The sequence below is a fragment of the Ornithodoros turicata genome, chromosome 2 (genome assembly GCF_037126465.1).
Source record: "Ornithodoros turicata isolate Travis chromosome 2, ASM3712646v1, whole genome shotgun sequence".
Taxonomy (NCBI): Eukaryota; Metazoa; Arthropoda; class Arachnida; order Ixodida; family Argasidae; genus Ornithodoros; species Ornithodoros turicata.
The window spans coordinates 145,475,798-145,497,391 of NC_088202.1; the positions used below are offsets into that span (position 1 = coordinate 145,475,798).

Below are 21,594 nucleotides of genomic sequence, written 5' to 3' on the forward strand. Positions count from 1 at the left end.
TATACTTTACACTGCTAACCATCATTAGACCAGTGTCATTACGTATAGAATTACTATACTCTGTATTATATTATGAAGAGCTTGTGGACTGCTACGAATATAAGACATGTTGTACTCACAGGTACAGTAGTGTGAAGGAAATCATTTAGCTCAGAGTCCTCTCTTGGATTTCCAGCTGTTTCAGCTTCGACGCCAGTACCGCCTGTGGATGTTAAAAGAATTTCCTGAAGGTCTGAGTGTCGCATGTGATGCAACATTTGTATACGTATAGAAATTGTTGGGCAACAAATCCTTGAAATCAATCATTTTTTTTTTTTTAAAGGGAAAGTGATAAGTGCTGATATGGTTTAACAACAAGAACGGGGTTTCATTTTCGCTTTGAATATTTGCCAAGCTGTGGGGCTTACATCCAAGATTTCTGTAATCGTGCGGAGGCTGCTGCGTCCATTTTTCAATGATGTCAATGTCTTCAGTCTGGGCTTCTTCTTCACACATGCTGTCAGTTTGAGTCATTTCCTGCAAGAGGGTGTAGTTACCCAGCAGAAAATCACAAGCTTGGTACCATTTGGAAACTCATGTGGTTCCATCTAAGCCGGCTAATGAAACAAATCCCAGCGGAGACCACCGCAGATGGATCCACCTGAAGGCTGCTTTGATGAATCCAGCTGGAACCACTCATAATGGATCAAGCTGAAACCAATCTTAATGGATCCAGCTGCAACATATTTTCAACTGGATATTATCCAGCTTAAAACCAATTGTACAAGGACTCCAGTTCTGCTGGAACCATCTCAGCTGGTCAGATTTCCTTCTTAGACCACCTCAGCTGGTCTCCCGTGGTAAGCTGGAACCAGTTCAAACCCACACGAACCATTCAGAAACCAGCATGACCTGTAACTGCCCTATCGCACAAGTGCGACTGGGAAGTACCAGAAGAGAAGTGCTGATGCTATGAAGTGTAATGGTAATGGGATGTTCCCCAGTATCCCCTCGCCCTCTCAGTACATTGCAAAACAGGTGGTGCCCTTGACGGGACCCGTGTGTCCCTATCGTGAGAGCTAGGTCCCCACCGGCACTAAACAACAAGGTACGCTCACAATCTCATTCCTTCTAACCTGTCTAGTGTTGGCACGTCCAAAGGCTTTGATGTAGGCATCGTAGCTGGATGGTGGCAAGTCAAACACGCTGATGGAAACGTAGTCGAGGGCAACTAGCTCCAATATGTCTTTTGCCCTCTGTCTGAGGGAAAAGAAGTGCTTATATGTGCAAGAAGGTACAAAGCCACGCTAAGCTCTTGACTTACTGTGTTTTGCTGAGTTCCTTTTTCTTCTCCTCTGTCTTTCTAGCGGACGCAAAGTTGAAGAGGTTATACGCGGAGAGAGATGACTGGATATTTTTTCTTTTCGGTGGTTGAAGACTGGGCTCTGACTTCCAGCGGCTCTCCTTACTTTCCTATTTTCAGAAAAACAATATTTTCGGCATGCTGCACTGCATATCCCTCAAATGTGTTGAGGAACCATCCGCTAGTTTAGGAAGGGAGTTGCCTCAGGACAGAAGCGCGGCTTCTGTCCTGAGGCAACTCCCTTCCTACATTCTACTGGTTCGCTGGATTTCTACCCATCTACATCCGCTAGTTTGTTTGATATACAGGGTGGTCCACACCAACCATGATAGAAATTCGTAGTAAAAAAACGTAAGCCCCGGAGAGACATGCGGTCAAGGTTTTTTTTTTTTCTGCCAATAAGTTTTGCCAGATATTGGTAACATTTTTATTCCATTTCAATTGACGGAAAGTAATTAATTTCTTGAATTGAACTCCGAAATTTTCCAAGACAACCTAACGTTTTCTTTGCGGAAATGGGTTCCCCGTGGTCATCTTACTCAGTATAGCACATAATCCCACTCGTAATGCAATGGCAATTGCCGAAATAAATTCGCCAAAAATTCGTTGAAATCAGCTCTTCCCAAGCAGCACAATGTACTGGAAGTCGAGTGCATTAGGGGTGGACGGTATGTGTCTTATGAATGTTCTCTAGTTTCATGAAAAAAGAGGTAGAGCCAATTGGCTCTACCTCTTTTTTCACGGCTCGTAGTTTGAGCGCAAAGCTGAGAAGAAAAGAGGTTATATTGACGCGCCACACGAGGGGGAAAGGGTTACAAGCCATCGGGTGAATAATTTTTGATAAGATAGCTCTGATTCCCGCACTCACCGCGCGCGTTTGTTCCGTGGGTAAGGCTTGTAACCCTTGTAATGGATTTTTTTTTTACTATGAATTTCTATCATGGTTGGTGGACCACCCTGAATACCATTCATTGCATTGCAGCCCATGTATTGGGTATGGTAGTCTCACTTGCCTCCATGAAGTAGTATCCTTGTTATAGGAAGGGAGTTGCCTCAGGACAGAAGCCGCCGATATTTCGAACAGAGACTGTTCTTCTTCTGGGCCCAGAAGAAGAACAGTCTATTGTTCGAAATATCGGCGGCTTCTGTCCTGAGGCAACTCCCTTCCTACATCTCTACCGGTTCGCTGGATTTCTACCCATCTATATCCTTGTTATAGGTTTTTCCAGAAAGGTGCAGTGACGCCAACCGAACCCCAACGCACCCCACGAATATTGCCCCACAACATCCCCTCCTCTTCTTTCTTATGCACATGACATTAAATAGTCGCAGTGGCGTCACTAAGGGGTGCGATGGGTGTGGTCCGCACTTGGTGAAGCGACGGAAGGGGTGATGCACTGCATCAGTACTGCCGCTTCCTCTCTTTCTCAGCGTCACGATGACGCCAATGACAACGTGAGAAGACCTCTATGTGAACAAGTTTTTTGTGTGCGTCTGGTATACTGTAATATTGTTATTCATTGTGTGGGGTGACTCGCTCGACTGTGGGGTGACTCGACTTGGTGACTCTGTGGGGTACGGAAATGTGGGGTGACTCGCGAAAAAGAGTTCCTGCGCTGGGTGACGCGTACCCAAGTGACGCACCACCGAACAATCATTACCTCTGCTGGTTCCTCCTGTCGATTAAGCTGGTTCTCACAGCTTGTGTGTGCGCTAGTAACGTCATCAGACACCTTGCTGGCCTCCGTAGTCTCGTCGTCATCTTCAAAATCAGACTCATAGTCCTGCAAGGAAGCACATGTCAGAACGCATGAAATCTTGCAACGTGTCGGTCATCCACTGCACGTAGAATACTCAGGTTCTCAAATTTTTGTGTACCTCATAGCTGAAAACATTCACCACAAATTAGTGACAAAAATGGCGTCGTGCTCGCGGGTCAGATCATGCCTTTGCATGATACTATATGGCGAGGGGAAAGTAAAAGGGCTTATACAGAAGAATGTGATAAGCGAGAAGGGAAGCAAACATTGTGTACTGCATTACTACTTGCTAGAGAAGATAATTTCCTTTCAATAAATTTATATCCCCCCCCCCCCAAAGAAGATAAGATGTTCGAGATGTTAAACTGAATATATATACGCAACATAAAATCGTGACGTACTGGGGTAAACGATAATTATGCTATTGCTCTTTGTGGGTAAGAAGGTGCCCTGTACCTTGAAGGTTTCGAGTCATATTAAAGAGCATCCCACTCCCCTATGTACTGGTAACCCAGAGGCTAACGAAAACAAATAAATAAATAAAGGAGTGCTGAGGTGACCCCATTAACTTTTTTATTTTTGTCTGCTTTGTGTTCCGGAACAAATAAAATTAGCTCCTGCGAAAGAACGGCCAGCGCAGGTGACCTGCAACGTGCTCGTGCAGTCAAAAACACCTTTAAAAAATTTCCCCGCTCTTGGAAAGAACATATCAGTGAAGCAAAGAAGGAGCTGAGTATGTCACGGCGCCGCGTATCCACACTCTTAAAAATGAACTTCACCACATAGCACGCTCCTAGCCAACCACCATCCCGAATGACAACGTTCTCGCCCTAGATTTGTTGAAAACGGGAGGAGGAGCCTATTTTGTTCCATTATGCACGGCACAAAATAGGCTCCTCCTCCCGTTTTCAACAAATCAGAGGCGAGAACGTTGTCATTTCGGGATGGTGGTTGGCTAGGAGCGTGCTATGTGGTGAAGTTCATTTTTAAGAGTGCACCTGGCATTGGTACAAGCAGCGCGTGAGTTGAGAAGGAAGAAACGAAGAAGTCTGGCATGGGGGGCTTGATGACGTCACGCGAGGAAGTCGTGGCGGCCGTCCGCGGCTTGTTTCTCCGCACGTTCACAAAATGCATTTCGGGTGCAGAAAATGCACCCTAACATCTCTCTAACATGCACCCTAACATGCTCTGCAGGGTGAAACGAGGAGGAGGAGGAAGAAAAACGTCACCGGTGACGTCATTACGGTTGCAAGAGTGACAACGCTCCAATCGGAGCGGACCGCTTTAAGCATTTCTCTTCTTTCGTTTCTTTCCCAGTTCTCTCCCTGTGTAGCAGACGACGTTTCTCTAAACCAGTTAGCGGGCCGTACCGTAATGACGTCAAAGCGGCTCGAACGGCTAGTTGCGAGCATTGCCACCGTTGCACGCGATCGCGATTTCTAAAGTCGAATTCTTCTGCATTTATGAATTTGTCGAGTGAAGCACTTCAGATGGTGCAGTAGTGTGATTAAAACAACGTAGTTTTAATTTAATTTGTTAATTTAATTTAATTAAAACAAGGTAGCACTTTCTGTGCAACTGTGCGTCAGATGAACTGTAACATAAAACAGCAGAAATGTCTCAAACTCAAGAACCGACAGGAATGCTTTCTTTCTGCAGCATAGTCTGCTGTAAAGATGTTTTACACAGTTTTTAGTAAACATACTTATACACACAATCTTGTACTTAAAATACTTTTGAGTTGTTGATTACTGTGTGTAGAATGTGTGGCACTTATCAGAAGTGTTCGCTCACCCACCTCAAAGTCATCGTCGTAGTTGTCCTCGACACCAGAAGTCGTCTCGGTTGTTACCTACAAACTCAAAGTAGAATTAAAATAAACAGACGAAACGTGGAAAGGAAAGATCTCCAGTTTACAGACGAGAAAAATCATTCATGCTCACCACATCATGAACGGCCTGGGCACCTTGACTGAAACACATAAGCGGTATGATGAACACATTCACGGAAATTACTATGTTTATTCACGTAATTATCACACTTGTTTAACTAAAGAACGTAGCGTCATAAAATACACGCACACACAGGAAAAAATTGACGTCAATACTCAGGGCAAAGTTGACTACCGTTATACACCTTTGTATTGACTACCGTATTGACTACCGTATTGACTACCGTTGCATTGACACCGTTGACTACCGTTGTATTGCGAAGCATTCAAGATGGCTTTCCCAGAACAAATTTTGATAAATACAAGGATGGGAAAGTACCAGCATTTGCGTGTCCAAGTTGGGAGAATATGTTAATTAGGCAGGGTATTCATTACGTGAGCAAGTAAAGCAAACTCAAATTGGCTCTACCTGTTTTCTGTAGTTGTGTTGACAGTCTCGTGATGAAGGATGTCGTCTTGGGTATCTTCATTCTCTCAAAGAATAAGCAGAAAAAAGACCTTAACACAAGCTGGCAAATGGCTACAAAGATATTTACCCGTCACGGAAAAAAAAAATGTTGCTGGCAGTCCTATTTATTTCATAATAACTTTGCAAATTATTTGATTAATGCTACAATAGAGATACATTTATTTTAATTGTTGGATAAGATACAACGAACTAGCATCTTAATGAAAACCACTTTCAGGTTTCCTCTGTTTGAATGCCATGACAACCTATAGGGCAACCTTGCTATGTTCCCAGTATACTGGCTGTTTATTTTGATGCTTAACAGATTTTTTTTATTAAAAAGCTATGAGAGCAGCATAGATGTTGTTTCCGCAGTTGAGTTTTACAGCAAGGCAGGCATCCTCTGGAAGAGGGTATGTAACTACCAGATGACTAATTACAGTAAAAACTCCAAAGTCGGACACCTCCCTACCTCGGACAACTCCCCATGCATGTCGGGCAAGATTTCAATGCACCGGCAGCCTCCCATAGAAACTACACAGGGACGGAATTCTCTATGTCGGACACCTCCATAGCCCGGAAGTAAGACAGGGTTGTCCCTGCCAGGTCGGACAAAACCATGGCCAGATTACTTCAATCTCGGCTCATCTTCGAACTAAAAAGAGACCCAAAATGAGCCAGTGCCCTTGACTTTCGCCTTTTTTTTTTTTTTTTTCACTATACTGGTCTCAACATTTTGTTGTTCTAGTTTTTCGAGTCCAAAAACGGGTGTTGTCAGTCTACATTGTAACTATTCTTTGTGTGAGCACCTGTCTTCGGTTTGCCTAGTGTCTTTGAACGCGCACTGCACCAAGGCAATCAAAAGTGGGCTGACGCTTCAGAGACAAGTCCTTGAGCTTAATTCCAAGCGGGTTTAAATCATCGAGCAAGCACCACGCTGATAGGAAAGCTCCAAAGGTAATGCCATTGAGTGGAATCTGCACAGAATTTAAACTACCGAAATCTAATATTTATCAGTGAAGTCTGGGTAGAAAGGTACCAGGTACCACAATAATGACCATGAACTGAAGAAGGGTGACATTTCTGGCAACGCAGCTGCGACCTTTTCCATTTTTTTTGTTTGTTTCCCTTGTATTCTGTAACTCGGACACCTCCCTAAAGTATGACACACTTCGGCAGCACCGCTGGTGTCCAAGGTATATAGGAAGATGTTTCACTGTACCTGAAATTCATTAATGAACTTTTTTAATTCGGGAATGTCGGGCAAAAACGAGATATAGCAGATTGAGAGACTATCCTCGTTGAAAGCCATTCCACATTTTCAAATCCTGAGTCTCGCACACGCGTTAAAATATCCACCCCCGAATTTTGATATGCAAATGAGCCGAAACCGCAAAAAGCGCGTCTGAGGAGCGCATCACCCTCGCCGATGGAAGCTTATCTGTGCCGGAAACGCGGTTTATCTGACCAGCTGAGCGGCACCTAGTCCAATCACCTTCACCGCTCCAAATCACGTGGCCCTCTGGTCCAATCACTTCCATTTCTTCAAATCACGTGGCCCTCTCGCGTGAAATGAGCGCTGTGTGCTCCCTGCGTTTCCGGTCGCCGCGATTTCGATTTCGGCTCATTTGTATATAAAAAATTCGGGGATGGATATTTTAAACTCGCATGCATGTCTGGTGATTTATTAAACGTGCAATGACTTGCAACTAGGATAGTCTCTTAATCCTGCTATCTCGCTTTTACCCAAAATCTCCTAATTAAAATGTTTATTAATGAATTTAGGTAATTAGTCATCCTGTAGTTGCACACTTTCATCAAGAGGATGTCTGCATGGCCGTAGAAATCAAGTGGAAAAACGACATCTATGCTATGCTCTCATAGTTTTTTTTTAATAAAAATTCTCTAAGTTTAAAAATAAACACCCAGTATGTCGTCAAACATTATCTAACAAATGCTTTACAGCTTATTATTAAATTCTCGCCTGGATACGCTAGACATAGATATTCTTAGACTGCACCTACCTTCAAATTGAAGGTATTTTGTCTTCGTGTTTGACGAACCGTTGTTGGCCTGCTGTCTACAACCGCCTTTGATACCTCCTCAGCTGCAGGTGTTTTCTAAGGACAAACAGTACGAGGTAATCGAATAAGGCGCTCACTGCAAAAACCAGGCTGCCAGTGACGCTCAGGTCCATACAACCTGATTGCTAGTCAAGGGCTCTAACCATCTTGAAACGACTTTCCATCACGTTCTACGGATGATGCCCGCTTCGTCGTGTGTATGTACATATCTATGGAAGTCATGCCAGCGTGCTGTAATGGTTAGTGCACCTGACCTGCGATCAAGAAGTGTGGGCTTGAGCCTCTCCACTGTCCGGTTGCTTCATTGTGTTTAAATCTTTCAGTGTCGTGTTTCCACGTTCGGCTGCAAGCCTCACCGTGGTTACTGTCCATTACCGTGTATTCACACGAGCGACATTCCCCCAGAAGCGGAAGATGCGAAAAACGTCATAGCTTTCTGCTGTCACGTGACCGCGAGCGCTCAACGTCGTGTCTCCACATACACTGCTAACCGTGGGGAATATCCTGCTACACAGCCACAAGATATTCCATAGCAGACGACAGGAAAACACGCTGACGGCGTCGTCTGCGAAGTGTCGTCTGCTAAGAGCGAAGTACGCCACTCCCGATATTCTCACCGTGTGAATGCTCAACATAACACAGTATGGAACTTCGGCTCTGTAAGCAGTGTTTTCGCTTTCTCTTCCACTAGAATATTCCGTGAGGATGTCTCTGGTGTGAATACACGGTTATGGCCATGATACATTGTTACCAAACATGTTATGAAATGAAATGAAATGAATGTGATGAAATGAAACATGTTGTGAAAACATGCAGGTGGTATAAGAAATGGTTCTGCGAGGCATTTGTACCTGAGCGTTTTCAGTCCGGGCACGCAATTCCGACGCTTTCGCTGTACGCGGTCTCGGTGATGAGAGTACACTAGCTGCCACAGGACGACAGAAAAGAGAAAAACAAATATAGACACTTCTTGTTTTGTATATAGTACCACGGCAAACTGTAAGAGGCAGACATACTATTTTGCGGTAAACATGGCGCTTTGATTAAGAGCACACCCAAGCTAATAATATACCAACTAATATACACGTGGTAAATGTTGTTTCAGTATAGTTCCGGGTGGCAAATTATTTATTTTTGTAGCTGGTACATTGGGTTTCGTGTCGAAATTTGTGTTTTACCACTGTCTCGCAGTCTGGTAATTTCACAATTTAGGTGGCAAACAGATTTTTACTTCGCCCTCGCCCATCTCTCTCTCTTTCTCTCTCTCTTTCCCTCTCAAAATTGCTTGGTCCATGGCCAAATACAGCCCACCAACGCTATGCCCTCAAAGCTATTTTGACATTTTTGGACACCAGAGGACTTTGAACCTTACTGGAAAGGAACTCATTGTTTCATTCCCCACATCACCATCAGCAATGGGGTAGAGTATCGCCCCCTGGCGGTGAACAACAAAAACAACAATAAATGAAGAAGTGATGATGACATGGGATGTTTCCCCTGGCGGTGAAACGCTCCATTCATCATCATCTTAAAAATAAGGTTGTTGTTTTTGTTGTTACCAATTCAAACTGAAATGTCACCCATAAACAGATGCTGTCACGTGCATTCTTATGATGCTCAGAATCGCCGCGCAAAATATTTTCATTAAATTTACAGCCAATTAATTGAAATTAAATTCTAATAGCCAGTGCCTTTACCGCTATGTTGTCACTGTCGGTAAGTTCTGGTTTCTCTTTCTGCTAAGCAACCAAGCAAACCGATTCAAGACATTACTGTTACATTTGCTGGTTACATTTGATCGTACCTGAAAACAGTCCTCTATCACCATTCATCTGAGTTACACACCGTCACAGAAGCCTAAACTACATGTAAACATGCTGTTCGTTTTTTCTTGTTTATCTCGATAACTATGATGGTCTGGTGGATGAAAACTTTGCATTTGGCATTTACATGTAACTTTACACGTTTTAGTTACTAGTATGTACTGCCCTCTCACCAGTGGCGTAGCCACGGGGGGGGGGGGGGGCTAGGGGGGGCTCGAGCCCCCCCTACCTGCCACGGACTGACCCACGGAAATCGTGCAAATCCGAGGAGAAAATAATATATAGGGGGGGGGGGGGGGACAGTGTGACGATCGCGAAAGTTCTTACAGTTCATGGCGTCTAAGCAGCACTCTTGAATGGTTTTCAAAGTATGAGCTTTTCAAAATCCTTCCAATTTCGTGACACCACCTCATTGGACATGACAGCCTATACATGTAATCGTATTGTGCACGTCCAAATCAATTATTTTCGTTCTGTTTTTTTTAACCGCATTTTGCGGCGTGCATGAGTATGTGTGCGTTGTCGCACCCAGGATCAGCGGGGGGGGGGGGCGAGTTTTCGTATCGAGCCCCCCCCTACCTCGCAGGTCTGGCTACGCCACTGCCTCTCACACGACTTTGCGCGTCAGCTGTTTTATCTTTCACACAGCTACATGACACATCAGCTGCCTTGTGTGTGAATGTGTCAGCTAGTAGAAAGCCTGTAATCGAGCAGACAGACCACGTGGTACACCATGACTATAGAATGCGTTCGAACTGAACCGACTACACGCAGCAGCGAATCGGAGCTTACGCTTGGATTGATCCGTGACGTCATCTTCTGTGGTTTCTGCCCGATGCTTTGAACCGCTCTCCTTGTGTACGCTGTGGCCGTGTTCTCTTCCTCGAGGTTTTTCCGTCCTCTTTTCTCCGTGTTTCGAACTTTTCCCTTCTCGAACGTCGCGTGGTTCATCCTTAGCTATTACAGGGACAGACGGTGGATCCTGGGTTCCGTCCTTTTTCCGTCGTGACGTTCCAGCGTTCCTCGCTCCTCTCGACGACTGTAACCGTTCCGTTTTAATTGACGTCTTCTTTGGGGAAGGCCTTTCGGAGGAAGAAGAAGTGATACCTTATGGGATAGCCTAATCATTTACCAACTAACAACCATTCTAGCCATTAATATAACTAGAGCCTGAAGTTTTCGGGAAATATTTTTTTCTAAATTCGGGGGGTAAAAAACGGGTAAATAAACGTGTGCACTAAATTCATGCGAATTCGGGTGAAAAAAACTTCCAGTATGCTAAATTCGGGGTGAAATCAGGCTCAGTTACTCAACTAACTGTAGTGGTTTGGTACAAATGGTGATGTAACTGAATTTTTCTGCCAAACAAGTAAATTAATGCATTCCTACAGACATCCCAGTGAGGGCAATTTGCCAGGTAAAAATCGGGTTTCACCCTAAAGAGGCGACCTTCAATTCGGGGTGCAAATTCGAGGAAGAATCGGGTAAAACCCCAAAAACTTCAGGCTCTAAATATAACACAACATTTAAATTTAAGAACCATTACTATAACACATCAATATGTAAACAATCACATTACGAATTACCCAATCCACTAGTTTTTAACTATAGGACCTCCATCTGTACACGCACTGTATGTATTTTGTTTGATCAACAGTAAACTTTATTTGATCGGTCGGTCGGTCGGTCGGTTGGTTCTTATGGTAAAAAAGTCTTCTGAGGAGGCAGAACATGTTATACTTCGGAGTTTTTTTTTATCAGAAGAGCAGTTCCAGAGCAGATTTCGCCCACCTTGTAGCCTCTACGTCTCTGAGAAGGCTCGCATTGTGGAGAAAGAATTGGGGAGAGGGGAGAGATGACCGGAATACGTTACGGCACTGACTCTGTTGGTGCTGAGTGTGATGGCTTCCAGCATATAATTCGTCTGTAATAGATGTAATAAAAAGTACTCACGGTCGACATCACACAGGCTTCTATTACTGTGGATGCTAATGGTGGAGTACAGTTTACTATAAGGCCGTGCGAATACTCGAAATTTCCTGATATCGAATCGAATGGTTGTGCATTCGGTGCGGTTGTCGAATCGAATAAAGATTTTTGAAAATATTCCATACTTTTTTTTTTTTCGCGTATCGCGTTCAAATAAGGTTTCAATCCTTCTGAATTCAGTCAGGCCACCCCCTTCATATTCTAACACGCATTTGTTGCCTGCGTTGCAAAGGTATATAGCTATAAACATATGTACACTATGTATCGGAACCATCGTGCAACCATTCAGCAAGTCGGCTTCACCTCGCACTTGTGTGCACGAGGCGAAGCTCGCTTCACGGCACACAGTCGCCGGATTGCACGCGTGATTTTCTCTGAAGCGTAGAAGCCGTTTATTTTTCGTTTCTCACTCATTACGACACCATTTTTGCCGACGGCGGCGTAGGTTCCATTTCGTCAGGGCCGGGGACCACGACGTCAATCGGCGTGATGCTGGCGTTACCGACGGCTGCAGCATGCTTACCACAGCTGTGCGCGCGTTACGAACGGTATTTTTAACGAAATACCTACGAGTTTCAGTTTACTTCCTCGGCCGGAAGACATGCGAAAGAAACACCCATTAGTGAAAGAATGCTGAAGAAGCGAGCTAGCTGATGGCATATGCGTCCAAAAAGAAAAAAAAAGAAAAAAAGAAGAAAACAAGGCTGGGGTGCGTACTCAAACGAGACCTTTTCTTTCTTGTGTCCGCACTCTTAAAAATGAACTTCACCGCATAGCACGCTCCTAGCCAACCATCATCCCAAATGATATTGTAATCTGCCTTGATTTGTTGAAAATGGGAGGCGTACGCCTTTTCTGTGACAATTATGAACAGCATAAGTGTCACAAAAAAGGCGTACGCCTCCCGTTTTCTACAAATCAGGGCAGATAACGATATCATTCCAGATGATGGTTGGCTAGGAGCGTGCTATGCGGTGAAGTTCATTTTTAAGAGTGCGTGACAAGAGACCGTAACAAGAAAGACCGTGTCTTTGTTGTTTCTGGTGTTATAAGCACTTTCTTTCTTTTTTCTTTCTTTCTTTCTTCCTTTTTTTTTCTTTTTTTTTTTTTTTTGCGCGCGGCAATAACGCGACCTTCGTCTTGTCTGGATCGAAGAGCGGTCTATCTGTCCAACAGATACATCGGTTTCGCCTCATTTGTGTATCGAAATTTGGGGCTGGATATTTTAACGCACGTGCGTGTGTCAACATTTTTGTTAAACGTAGAATGGCGGCGTTCAACGAGGATATATGTCTGTCGATTCTACTATCACGCTTTGGCCCGAAATTCCCTATTTAAAAAGCCAATTAATGAATTTTAGGTAATGAGTCATCGGTAGGGTTCCGCGTTTTCGTTTTTTTTATTTTTGGGCGGATTCGGCGTATGTTTTTCGATGTTTATCGATTTTCACAAAATCGGTGTTTTTCGATGTTTTTCCTGGCGTGCATATATGGTTCACCCGGCAGTTATCGGCGAATAAAAATCACAATGTAGTTTCCGCACGGCACTCATTCAACATGGCGTTGTTCGCTGCCGTTGCGTTTTACGGTTAACGAAAAAAAAAAAACTGACATTTTTCACGACCATATGGTATGGTACGGTATGGTATGGTATTCTGTGTGGCTTTCTGATATGCATCAACTTGCTGGGCCCCATGTGCAGCAATTTACCTCTCTCATGTCCTGGAATGTCCGTTTGTATTCGGTGTTTTTCGATTAAAACCGAATGAGGGAAAATTTACCCGGCGTATGTTTTTCGGCGTTTTTCGATTAAAACCGAAAACGCCTAACCCTAGTCATCGGGTAGTTACATACTCTCTTCCAGATGATGTCCGGCTGGGCGTATAGGACTCAACAAAACAACGTCTATGCTGCTCTCTTAGCTGTTCTTGTAAGAAAAAAAAAATATGTAAGGTTTAAAATATAGGGATCTGCCCACCGAATCCTCGAATCCTGAAATCCACGAACCCTAGGCAGGGATTCGAGAATTCGAATCCCAGTGTCCGAAACGGCGAATCGAATCTTCCGAATCCACCAACCACGTTTGTTCGTTTCTTTTTCAGAGTGGCGCGCCTCCAAATCTAGAGTCCCGTTCGCCTGCGAGTCAAACTAAAGGGTGAGGTGTTTAAAGGTACTATAAAGCAGTCGAGGTCTTATCTATGCAATCAGCATGACGTGAGAGTGCTAGATTCAAAGGTTCAACACAACAAGTAATATGCGCAGGAGTTTACTTTAAGCATTTTTAATTGGTAAATAAAAACGCAGTCAAGAATGTCGGGGCGACGCCTGGTGGGAAGAAGTCCTCAATTTGTCAGGCAACCCTGTAAACAAGGAGACCGATAAACAGATGGCTTTCCTGTTGGGATTTGCAAATACTATCTTTTGAGAAAATGTAATTTGTGTGAAAGAAAATAAACAAAAGCCGAATCTTGCACTTAGTAGCTAAACGTCTATACCTGGGCCTTGTTTCAGCACCGTGGCGCTGCTATCGTACGTCGCTCTGTTAGGCCCAGAGAGTCGTGCGCATGAGACATTTTCGCCGCCGTACTTGGCGGAATTGGCGTTTCGTCGGTCTGCTTCGCCACAGTGTTGCCAGTAGATTTAAATTTGCATTTTTCGGAAGCTATAACGTCTATGTGAGAAAATTTTGCGGCATTTTACTCCTGAGGACGTACACAATTCAGGGCACACAAAACATGAGGTTGCACCTCGACTGCTTTATAGTACCTTTAATTTTAATGCGATTGCGTATACCGACAACACTGGACCGAAGAACTGCTTGGCGTATTAACTCACTCCAACGGTAACGTCCGTGTTTCTTACTGCTTTCGATTTGAGGCATTTCGCTGGTTCAGCGAAAGTCGAACTCATCGCGACGCGACCACCTTGCCATGTTTCTCTCTCTCTCCTCTGATAATGCTCCCTGCAACATCCTATCAGGCACCCTATACGGACAATTCTTCGAACGCCCGTTACGGTGGTGGTGGTGGTGGTGAAAGGGCTTGCCGTTGTCGGCCTCACGTATGTGGGCAACGTCACCACTGACGCCCTGGGGAAATGTGCGTCCTGGGCCGACTTCTAGGGGAACTGTGCCGACATATGTCTGAAAGCGTCTGAGGAAAACCCAGGAAAAACTCCAGACAGCACAGCCGGCACCGGGATTCGAACCCGGGTACCTCCCAGTCTCGACGTGACATGGCTAGCGCGCTAACCACTGAGCCACGGGAGCTTGTGCCGGTTACGGTACATCCTGCGGATGTACAATTAAGGACGTCTCTCCTGCGGACGTCCGAAACAGATCCCAACGTCCACAGCCCAGACAGAACCCTACAGACAGAACCCAGACAGAACACTATCTCCTGCGGACGTCCGAAACAGATCCCAACGTCCATGTCCTGAAATGGATACCAGATGGGCATCTGGTATACATTTCAGGACATGGACGTTGGGATCTGTTTCGGACGTCCGCAGGAGATAGTGTTCATGATTGATAGCTCATGTTTCATGTAGCTTCCAGAGATGCCCATCTGGTATCCATTTCAGGACATGGACGTTGGGATCTGTTTCGGACGTCCGCAGGAGATAGTGTTCTGTCTGGGTTGTAGTCGATGAACAATATGTTAAATAAATTATAAATTGTACGTTAAATAAACTATATGGGTATATTTACTCTCGAAACTGAACTGTTTTTTGGTTTTTGTTTTTTCATTAAACAAATGTATCATATATTCTGCTTCAAAACACTTCTCAGTAGCAGTTATTTTTTTCTTTTTCTTTGCGACGTTTTAAACTCTTTTTAAAGAAAGGATTCGAAAGATTCGAGATTCGTAAGATTCGTGGATTCGCAGAACCTTCCTTGGATTCGGAATCGGATTTGGATTCGTATAGAACCTTCCTTGGATTCGGAATCGGCTTTGGATTCGTATAGAACCTTTCTTGGATTCGGAATCGGATTTGGATTCGTATAGAACCTTTCTTGGATTCGGAATCGGATTTGGATTCGTATAGAACCTTTCTTGGATTCAGAATCGGATTTGGATTCGTATAGAACCTTCCTTGGATTCGTATAGAACCTTTCTTGGATTCGGAATCGGATTTGGATTCGTATAGAACCTTTCTTGGATTCGGAATCGGATTTGGATTCGGAATCGAATTTGGATTCGTATAGAACCTTTCTTGGATTCGGAATCGGATTTGGATTCGTATAGAACCTTTCTTGGATTCGGAATCGGATTTGGATTCGTATAGAACCTTCCTTGGATTCGGAATCGGATTTGGATTCTTATAGAACCTTTCTTGGATTCGGAATCGGATTTGGATTCGGAATCGGATTTGGATTCGGAATCGGATTTGGATTCGTATAGAACCTTCCTTGGATTCGGAATCGGATTTGGATTCGGAATCGAATTTGGATTCGTATAGAACCTTTCTTGGATTCGGAATCGGATTTGGATTCGTATAGAACCTTTCTTGGATTCGGAATCGGATTTGGATTCGTATAGAACCTTCCTTGGATTCGGAATCGGATTTGGATTCTTATAGAACCTTTCTTGGATTCGGAATCGGATTTGGATTCGGAATCGGATTTGGATTCGGAATCGGATTTGGATTCGTATAGAACCTTCCTTGGATTCGGAATCGGATTTGGATTCGTATAGAACCTTCCTTGGATTCGGAATCGGATTTGGATTCGTATAGAACCTTTCTTGGATTCGGATTCGGATCCGGATTCGTAAAAATCTGTATTCGTCCCATCTCTAGTTAAAAATAAACTCCCTGTTATAGTTTAACTGCTTACATATGACTAGAAGGCGGTTCCTTGGAAGCAATTTTCGGGCGTGTGGCCAGCGCTGTTGTCTTCGAAGACGAAGACGTGACTCTTGTCGTCGTCGTCGTCGAAGCTTTCGCAGAAGCGTTCACCAGATTGTCTTTCTGTTTAGTATTTTCAGGCTTAGTAACTTCTCTCCTTTTCTCTCGACCACGAGATATGTCGCGTGTCTTCGCGGCATCCGGTGGCTGTCGCGAAGAGGTTGTCTTCTGCGACACAGTTTTACTGGGCATCGTGGGTTTAGCTTCTGAGCTGTTGGTTGTCTTGGGGTTCTTGTGGACACTGGGACTTCGGCTCTTCGTTGTTCCCTCGACCTGTTGCCTCGTCTTCGTTTTGGTAGCAGTTGGTTTCGGGGCTTTGTTCATGGTTCTGCTTTTGTCGCGAGTTCTGGTTAGTTCCGGTTCTATTTTTCCCCATGAAGCGAGTGACTGGAAGAAGTTCAATATATTATTGTAGTCATGCACGCAGGAAGAGTTATAGGAGAAGACATGTAGAAGATCACGTACAAACAAACCAAACACAAACAGTACAAGGGGTATAATTTTTTCTGCATTGGGGTATAGGGAAGAACCAATAGAACCAGGAGATACATATTTTTATCTGTGGACACAACATTTCAATAAGTGTCCTGGACCATTACTTAAAGACGTAACCGTACTTTTTCTTTTTTTTTCAATTTCGTTCAGTTCTTCTTCATCTGAAAAATTATGTCGGCGGAGCCTTTTCTTTCACCTTTTCTTTTTTCCCCCATTTAGTTTGCGTTTCCGTTCAACACTCTGGGTTGCACCAAAGAAAAATCTGTTGAAAGGAGAATAGATGTGCGTGTTGTCACGGAAGTGTTGTCAATAAACATTACACAGCAACATGTTATACCTACGAATTATTGTGGTCAGCGCTTTATCCAACATCACAAACACAAGGAGACCGCAAGGAAAAATGGGAGAGGGGTCATATAATTACGATTACATTGATGTCCTAACGTGTTTATGTATCATTGCTCACATGTGCCTAAAGCTGAAATAAAAAAAAAAAAGCCCCTCAGTAAAGTGTGCACCGGAAAGGTAGGAAGGACATACATACATGTCACGTAACATTTGGGGGAGGGAAAAAATCATTAATTGTGGTTGTGACAATGTGTTTGGTAAGGTAAAGTAAATGCTAACTACCTGCGGGAACTTCCAGAACATCGTGCTTTTTGTTTTGGATCCTCTACAAATGAAATGACATGGACACTATAATAGGCATCTATAATATGTTGACATCTCGTTGCACTTTCTCTCTCTCTTTCTCATGCGCGATGTGGTGTCCACGACCTCAGAGGCGCCGATTAGTGTTACCTGCGTACTCAACAGATGGCGCTTCACGTAGCCAAACACCAGAGCCGTATATTAAAAGGGAGTCTGGCCATTGGGAGGAGTCACAAAAAGAGGCTCGACGTGTCAATCACAGTTTCGCTCCTCTGATTGGTTTGCTTTTTACCAAGGGGGTCGCCATGACACCATACTGCCACCCAAAATGGCGACGAAAACAAACACAGTGAAGCGGGGATTTCGTGACAAAAAATTTTCACAGACTAACCTGATTTTACGCTGCAAATGTACATCCTAATATAAATTTCTCGGAAATCAGTTTCAACTTATGCTCATCCATCAATATCTAACTGAAAATAATACGTTTTGTCGCCGGTGTTAGGCCTAGTGAACACGGCGATCACAAGGAAATCATAACAAAAACGGCGCTGTGCTGTACGATCTTATTTTTAACAGCTGGATTTCATGGATATAAACATTATTGCCTCTTATATTCCAACTATTCATGTAGATTTGTTTAAAAATCATACCGACAACAGAATGTGTCCCAGCAGGTGGTTCTGACGGCAGCGGTGCAACGACGGAAGCAGACGACAATTCCCAACGTGCCTTACGCTCCCTAGGTGGCGCTTATCAAATTTGCACCAACAATCCACTACTTTTGCAGATTGCGAGAGGTATCCATTTCAATCCCATCCAATCCACTTGCCACCCAAAATGGCGCTGCCCATGTTGGATAAGGGGGCAAATAGTGAGGATAGGCTGATTGATAGCGCCCCATATTTCAAGACTTCATTGGTCGGAAAGCTGAAAAAGTGGGTGGAGCTTCAGGTATAGGCATGACCCATTAATGGCCAGACTCCCTTTTAATATACGGCTCTGCCAAACACCAGAGCCATTTATAGGGAGAGTTTGGCCATTCTGTGATCTTTTGCCGCCCGGAGATGGGGGAGCCGCCGTGACGTCACAGACGTCATCGCACCGCCCACTTGACCGGCTGTACCGACTTCAAGGCTGTGCCTCTGCTCCAAAATGGCGGAATGGAAGATTTCAAGGCGATAGCCCTGATCCAAAATGGTGCCACTGGTCTTGGCGCCGCCCATCGTGTGACGTCAAATGGCGCGCTTTGGAACAGGCTCCTCCCAATAGCCAAACTCTCCTAATAAACGGCTCTGCCAAACACCTGTGGATCACGTATCATATGCAGATCTAAAGGTTTCGTGCGTTAGTACAACACTGGAGAATTTCTTCTGACAAGAGCGACAAGTATAAGTTCGCTACGCTTAAAACTAGATGGTCAAAAACGTTCGAATTTTCTTCTTACTCGCTGTGATATGATTTGAAAATGAGGGCTATAAATTACATTTTCTGAAACGCGAGAGCGCGAGTGTTGCTCGAGAAAATCTAGTGGAATCGTAATTGACTCGTATCACAAAACGAAATACGATTCCTTTCACTGTCTATTGACTATGTAGTCAGGGGCAGATCTAGAGGGGGGGGGGGGGGGTCCGGATGTTCCCCTCCTCAATTTCTGTCTTCACATACTGTTTAATTGGCCCTAGATCGCGTGTATAGCGTACGTGCTGTCGGTGGCTGGACCCCCTCCTCAGAAAAATCCTGGATACGCCCCTGTAGTCACAGAACTGCTTCAAATGATACCAAATATAGTTTTCATGTGAAGCATAGAAGTTGAAAGTCTTGAGTTGAAAGTCGCATTTGAGGCTTGTGTGTTGTGTAGTCCTTTTCTATGCGTTCCAGCCTCAGAACATCAATTCCTATCATGTTGAAAGTCTGTTTGAAAAATTCGATTTTGCCACACGCGGGAGTCGGTGCCACCGCTTCATTGGGTTCTTCGTACAGGCCCGGCACAAAAAAAAAGAAAAGAAAAGAAAAATTCAACATATACTACCGATCCTGTTCACATTTTGATTTTTCTTCTGTGTGTAGTCTAAAGGACTATCTACGACATATCAAATTTTTGAGGCAAGGTTTCGGTGTTTTCTTATTTTTTTTTAATTTTAGATAAAGGCTTCCAAAATTCGTCATTTTTCGGGGTATAGTGTTACTTAAAGAGGTATCGCTTACGTTCCTGATAGAGTAGAGCAACAAATTATATATCATTCGATATCTCCATGAATGACAAACTAAATGGCATAAAGCTCAATCGTACATAAAGCTCGTTTTATACATCGTCCGGAAAGTTGCAGTGAATATGGTGCTTTTTTTTGGTGCTTTGAGTCAACTTTGATATTTTTTTGCTAGACAAACAAAAACCGACACAGAACTGCCAACGCAGGAGCCTCTTGTGCCCTAGGTGGTCTAAACTCAGAGCAAGAAACCACTACAATGCGACAAGGAATAGCTTTGCAGGGAACGCTCAAACATGCGTGCGACGGCATCGTCTTCTGAGAGGCAGTTTTTTTCCTCCTCTCCTATTTCACGAACCGGGCATTTCTTCTAACTCAGCGATGGCTTCAACATAATTTTTTTTTTTCTGTTCATTCGAGACAGCAAATGTATACCGGCTTGATCGATTTGAGTTGGAACTAGCCTACATGAAAATGTTGTGCTTGTTGTAACACAGGGTATTGCGAATAAATCTTAGGTGCAATCAACGTACTTTCCTTGTGCCAGATTTTACAAGGCATGGAAACGTTACTTTAAACCCGAAAGTGCACAGGTTTTTGAATGACATGAACCCCAGCTGTATATAATCCGCATTTAAACATGAACTGTGATATCATCAGATTGTCCATACCTTGTCAGACGACATCCGCTTTCGTTAACTATAAGCGACGTGCTTCGAAAAATTACCAACAAGAAATGCACTCTTCACCGGTGTCCACATGTTTGCGAATAACAGCGTTGCCATGACGACGCACCGCCGACGTCCGCATATGAACTTACCACTTGATACTGTAGGCACTGTAATAGTTCTTCCCTCTGTCATCTAGGGAGAAGTGCATGCTGTCAACACCACCGTAGAGTTGTGCAAAAGGAACCGTAAAAAATGTTATGTGAAGCTCAAAGTGAAACCGAAACTTTTTTGTTGAAATGTAACGAAATGTTGGCTGTACAGAAGCAACCGTCTAGCAACAGTGGACAGATTTGTTTTTTGTATTTTTTTATAAGCATTATTACATTTTTTCCGTGTTCATATGCATTGACAAACATACGTGCCTTAGAAAGCCAGTTGAGTAGGAGTTTTGTGGGAACACAATGTGAATCATTACGTGTAAGTGAAAAAGACAGGAGTCTTGTTAATGAAATTGGGCTTCCAGGTGAACATCTTTACTGTCATGACGCACCTGTCATATCCGAACAGTACAAACTAAATGTGCAATCGTTTTCTACAACGCTATTGTTGTGGTATTGTTTTAGTCTAACAATTTGCAAGGGTGTTCTTTGCAAATGTGACAAAGCTTTTCTTTGAACGGGCATAAAATCTGTGCACGTTACGATATTTTCATGAAACTATGATGCAGTATCGAAAACAAAACAAGGTACCTTAATTGGCTTTTGATACCGTTACATGCGTAACGGTTTCTCGCAATACTGGAAAATTACGATATCATCATATCACGCTGTGGATTATGTTATGATTTGATAAGAATTTTTGTTGCAAAACGCCTAACCCTTAAAATTTGCAATTAAATTTGCGTGGCCACTCGCTGGTGTATGCTCTAATGTCGAATCCCACAAAGACAGTGCTGTTTGTGGTTTTCCATTAGTTTTCTGGTACATTTTTCGGACATATGTCAACCATATCCTCCCCTTTCGGTTAAATGTCATAATGAAACTGGCAGTTCTGGGTTTTCTACTCTCTTAAACCATCTTCAAGCCTTCCCCTCCTTAAAGCACAAGTTCTTCTGCTCCAGAAGGTAATACAGAGTTACAGATGCACCCTACATTTTTTGTGGCATGCACATGCATCATGTGCATACATCGTACATGTGTTTATATGCGACAGCAGTTTCGCTAAAGGGGCACAAAAGTGCAAACATTTATCTCTGCCGTACGA

The 21,594-nt window shown here is 43.8% G+C and overlaps 2 protein-coding genes and 1 long non-coding RNA gene across 6 annotated transcripts in view; 1 reads left to right on the top strand and 2 right to left on the bottom strand.

Moving 5' to 3' along the window:
- LOC135386304 (uncharacterized) overlaps nt 1-21,594 on the top strand; it is a 114,816-nt gene that overhangs the window by 81,668 nt on the left and 11,554 nt on the right. Inside the window, exons 1-2 of one of the 4 annotated variants that reach the window (XM_064616134.1) lie at nt 20,677-20,808; nt 21,380-21,454. The exons of 1 other annotated variant lie outside the window; for it this stretch is intronic. The gene's annotated coding sequence lies outside the window, so the exon portion shown is untranslated. Of the gene's footprint in view, nt 1-20,676; nt 20,855-21,379; nt 21,455-21,594 lie in introns of those variants that run through there. 2 more of the 4 variants (XM_064616135.1, XM_064616133.1) reach the window with 2 other exon arrangements.
- Nucleotides 212-4,514, bottom strand: LOC135385126 (cytoplasmic dynein 2 intermediate chain 1-like). Its single transcript, XM_064614302.1, has 6 exons — nt 4,473-4,514; nt 3,004-3,126; nt 1,304-1,452; nt 1,116-1,239; nt 391-516; nt 212-232 (listed from the first exon to the last, which is right to left on the bottom strand). Exons 1-6 carry the CDS (start codon nt 4,512-4,514, stop codon nt 212-214), a joined length of 585 nt encoding a protein of 194 aa, XP_064470372.1.
- LOC135384212 (uncharacterized) lies at nt 4,900-10,566 on the bottom strand. The gene is made up of 6 exons (XR_010420291.1): nt 10,201-10,566; nt 8,437-8,506; nt 7,526-7,621; nt 5,463-5,524; nt 5,046-5,073; nt 4,900-4,954 (listed from the first exon to the last, which is right to left on the bottom strand). It is a non-coding gene; the product is annotated as an uncharacterized LOC135384212 (long non-coding RNA).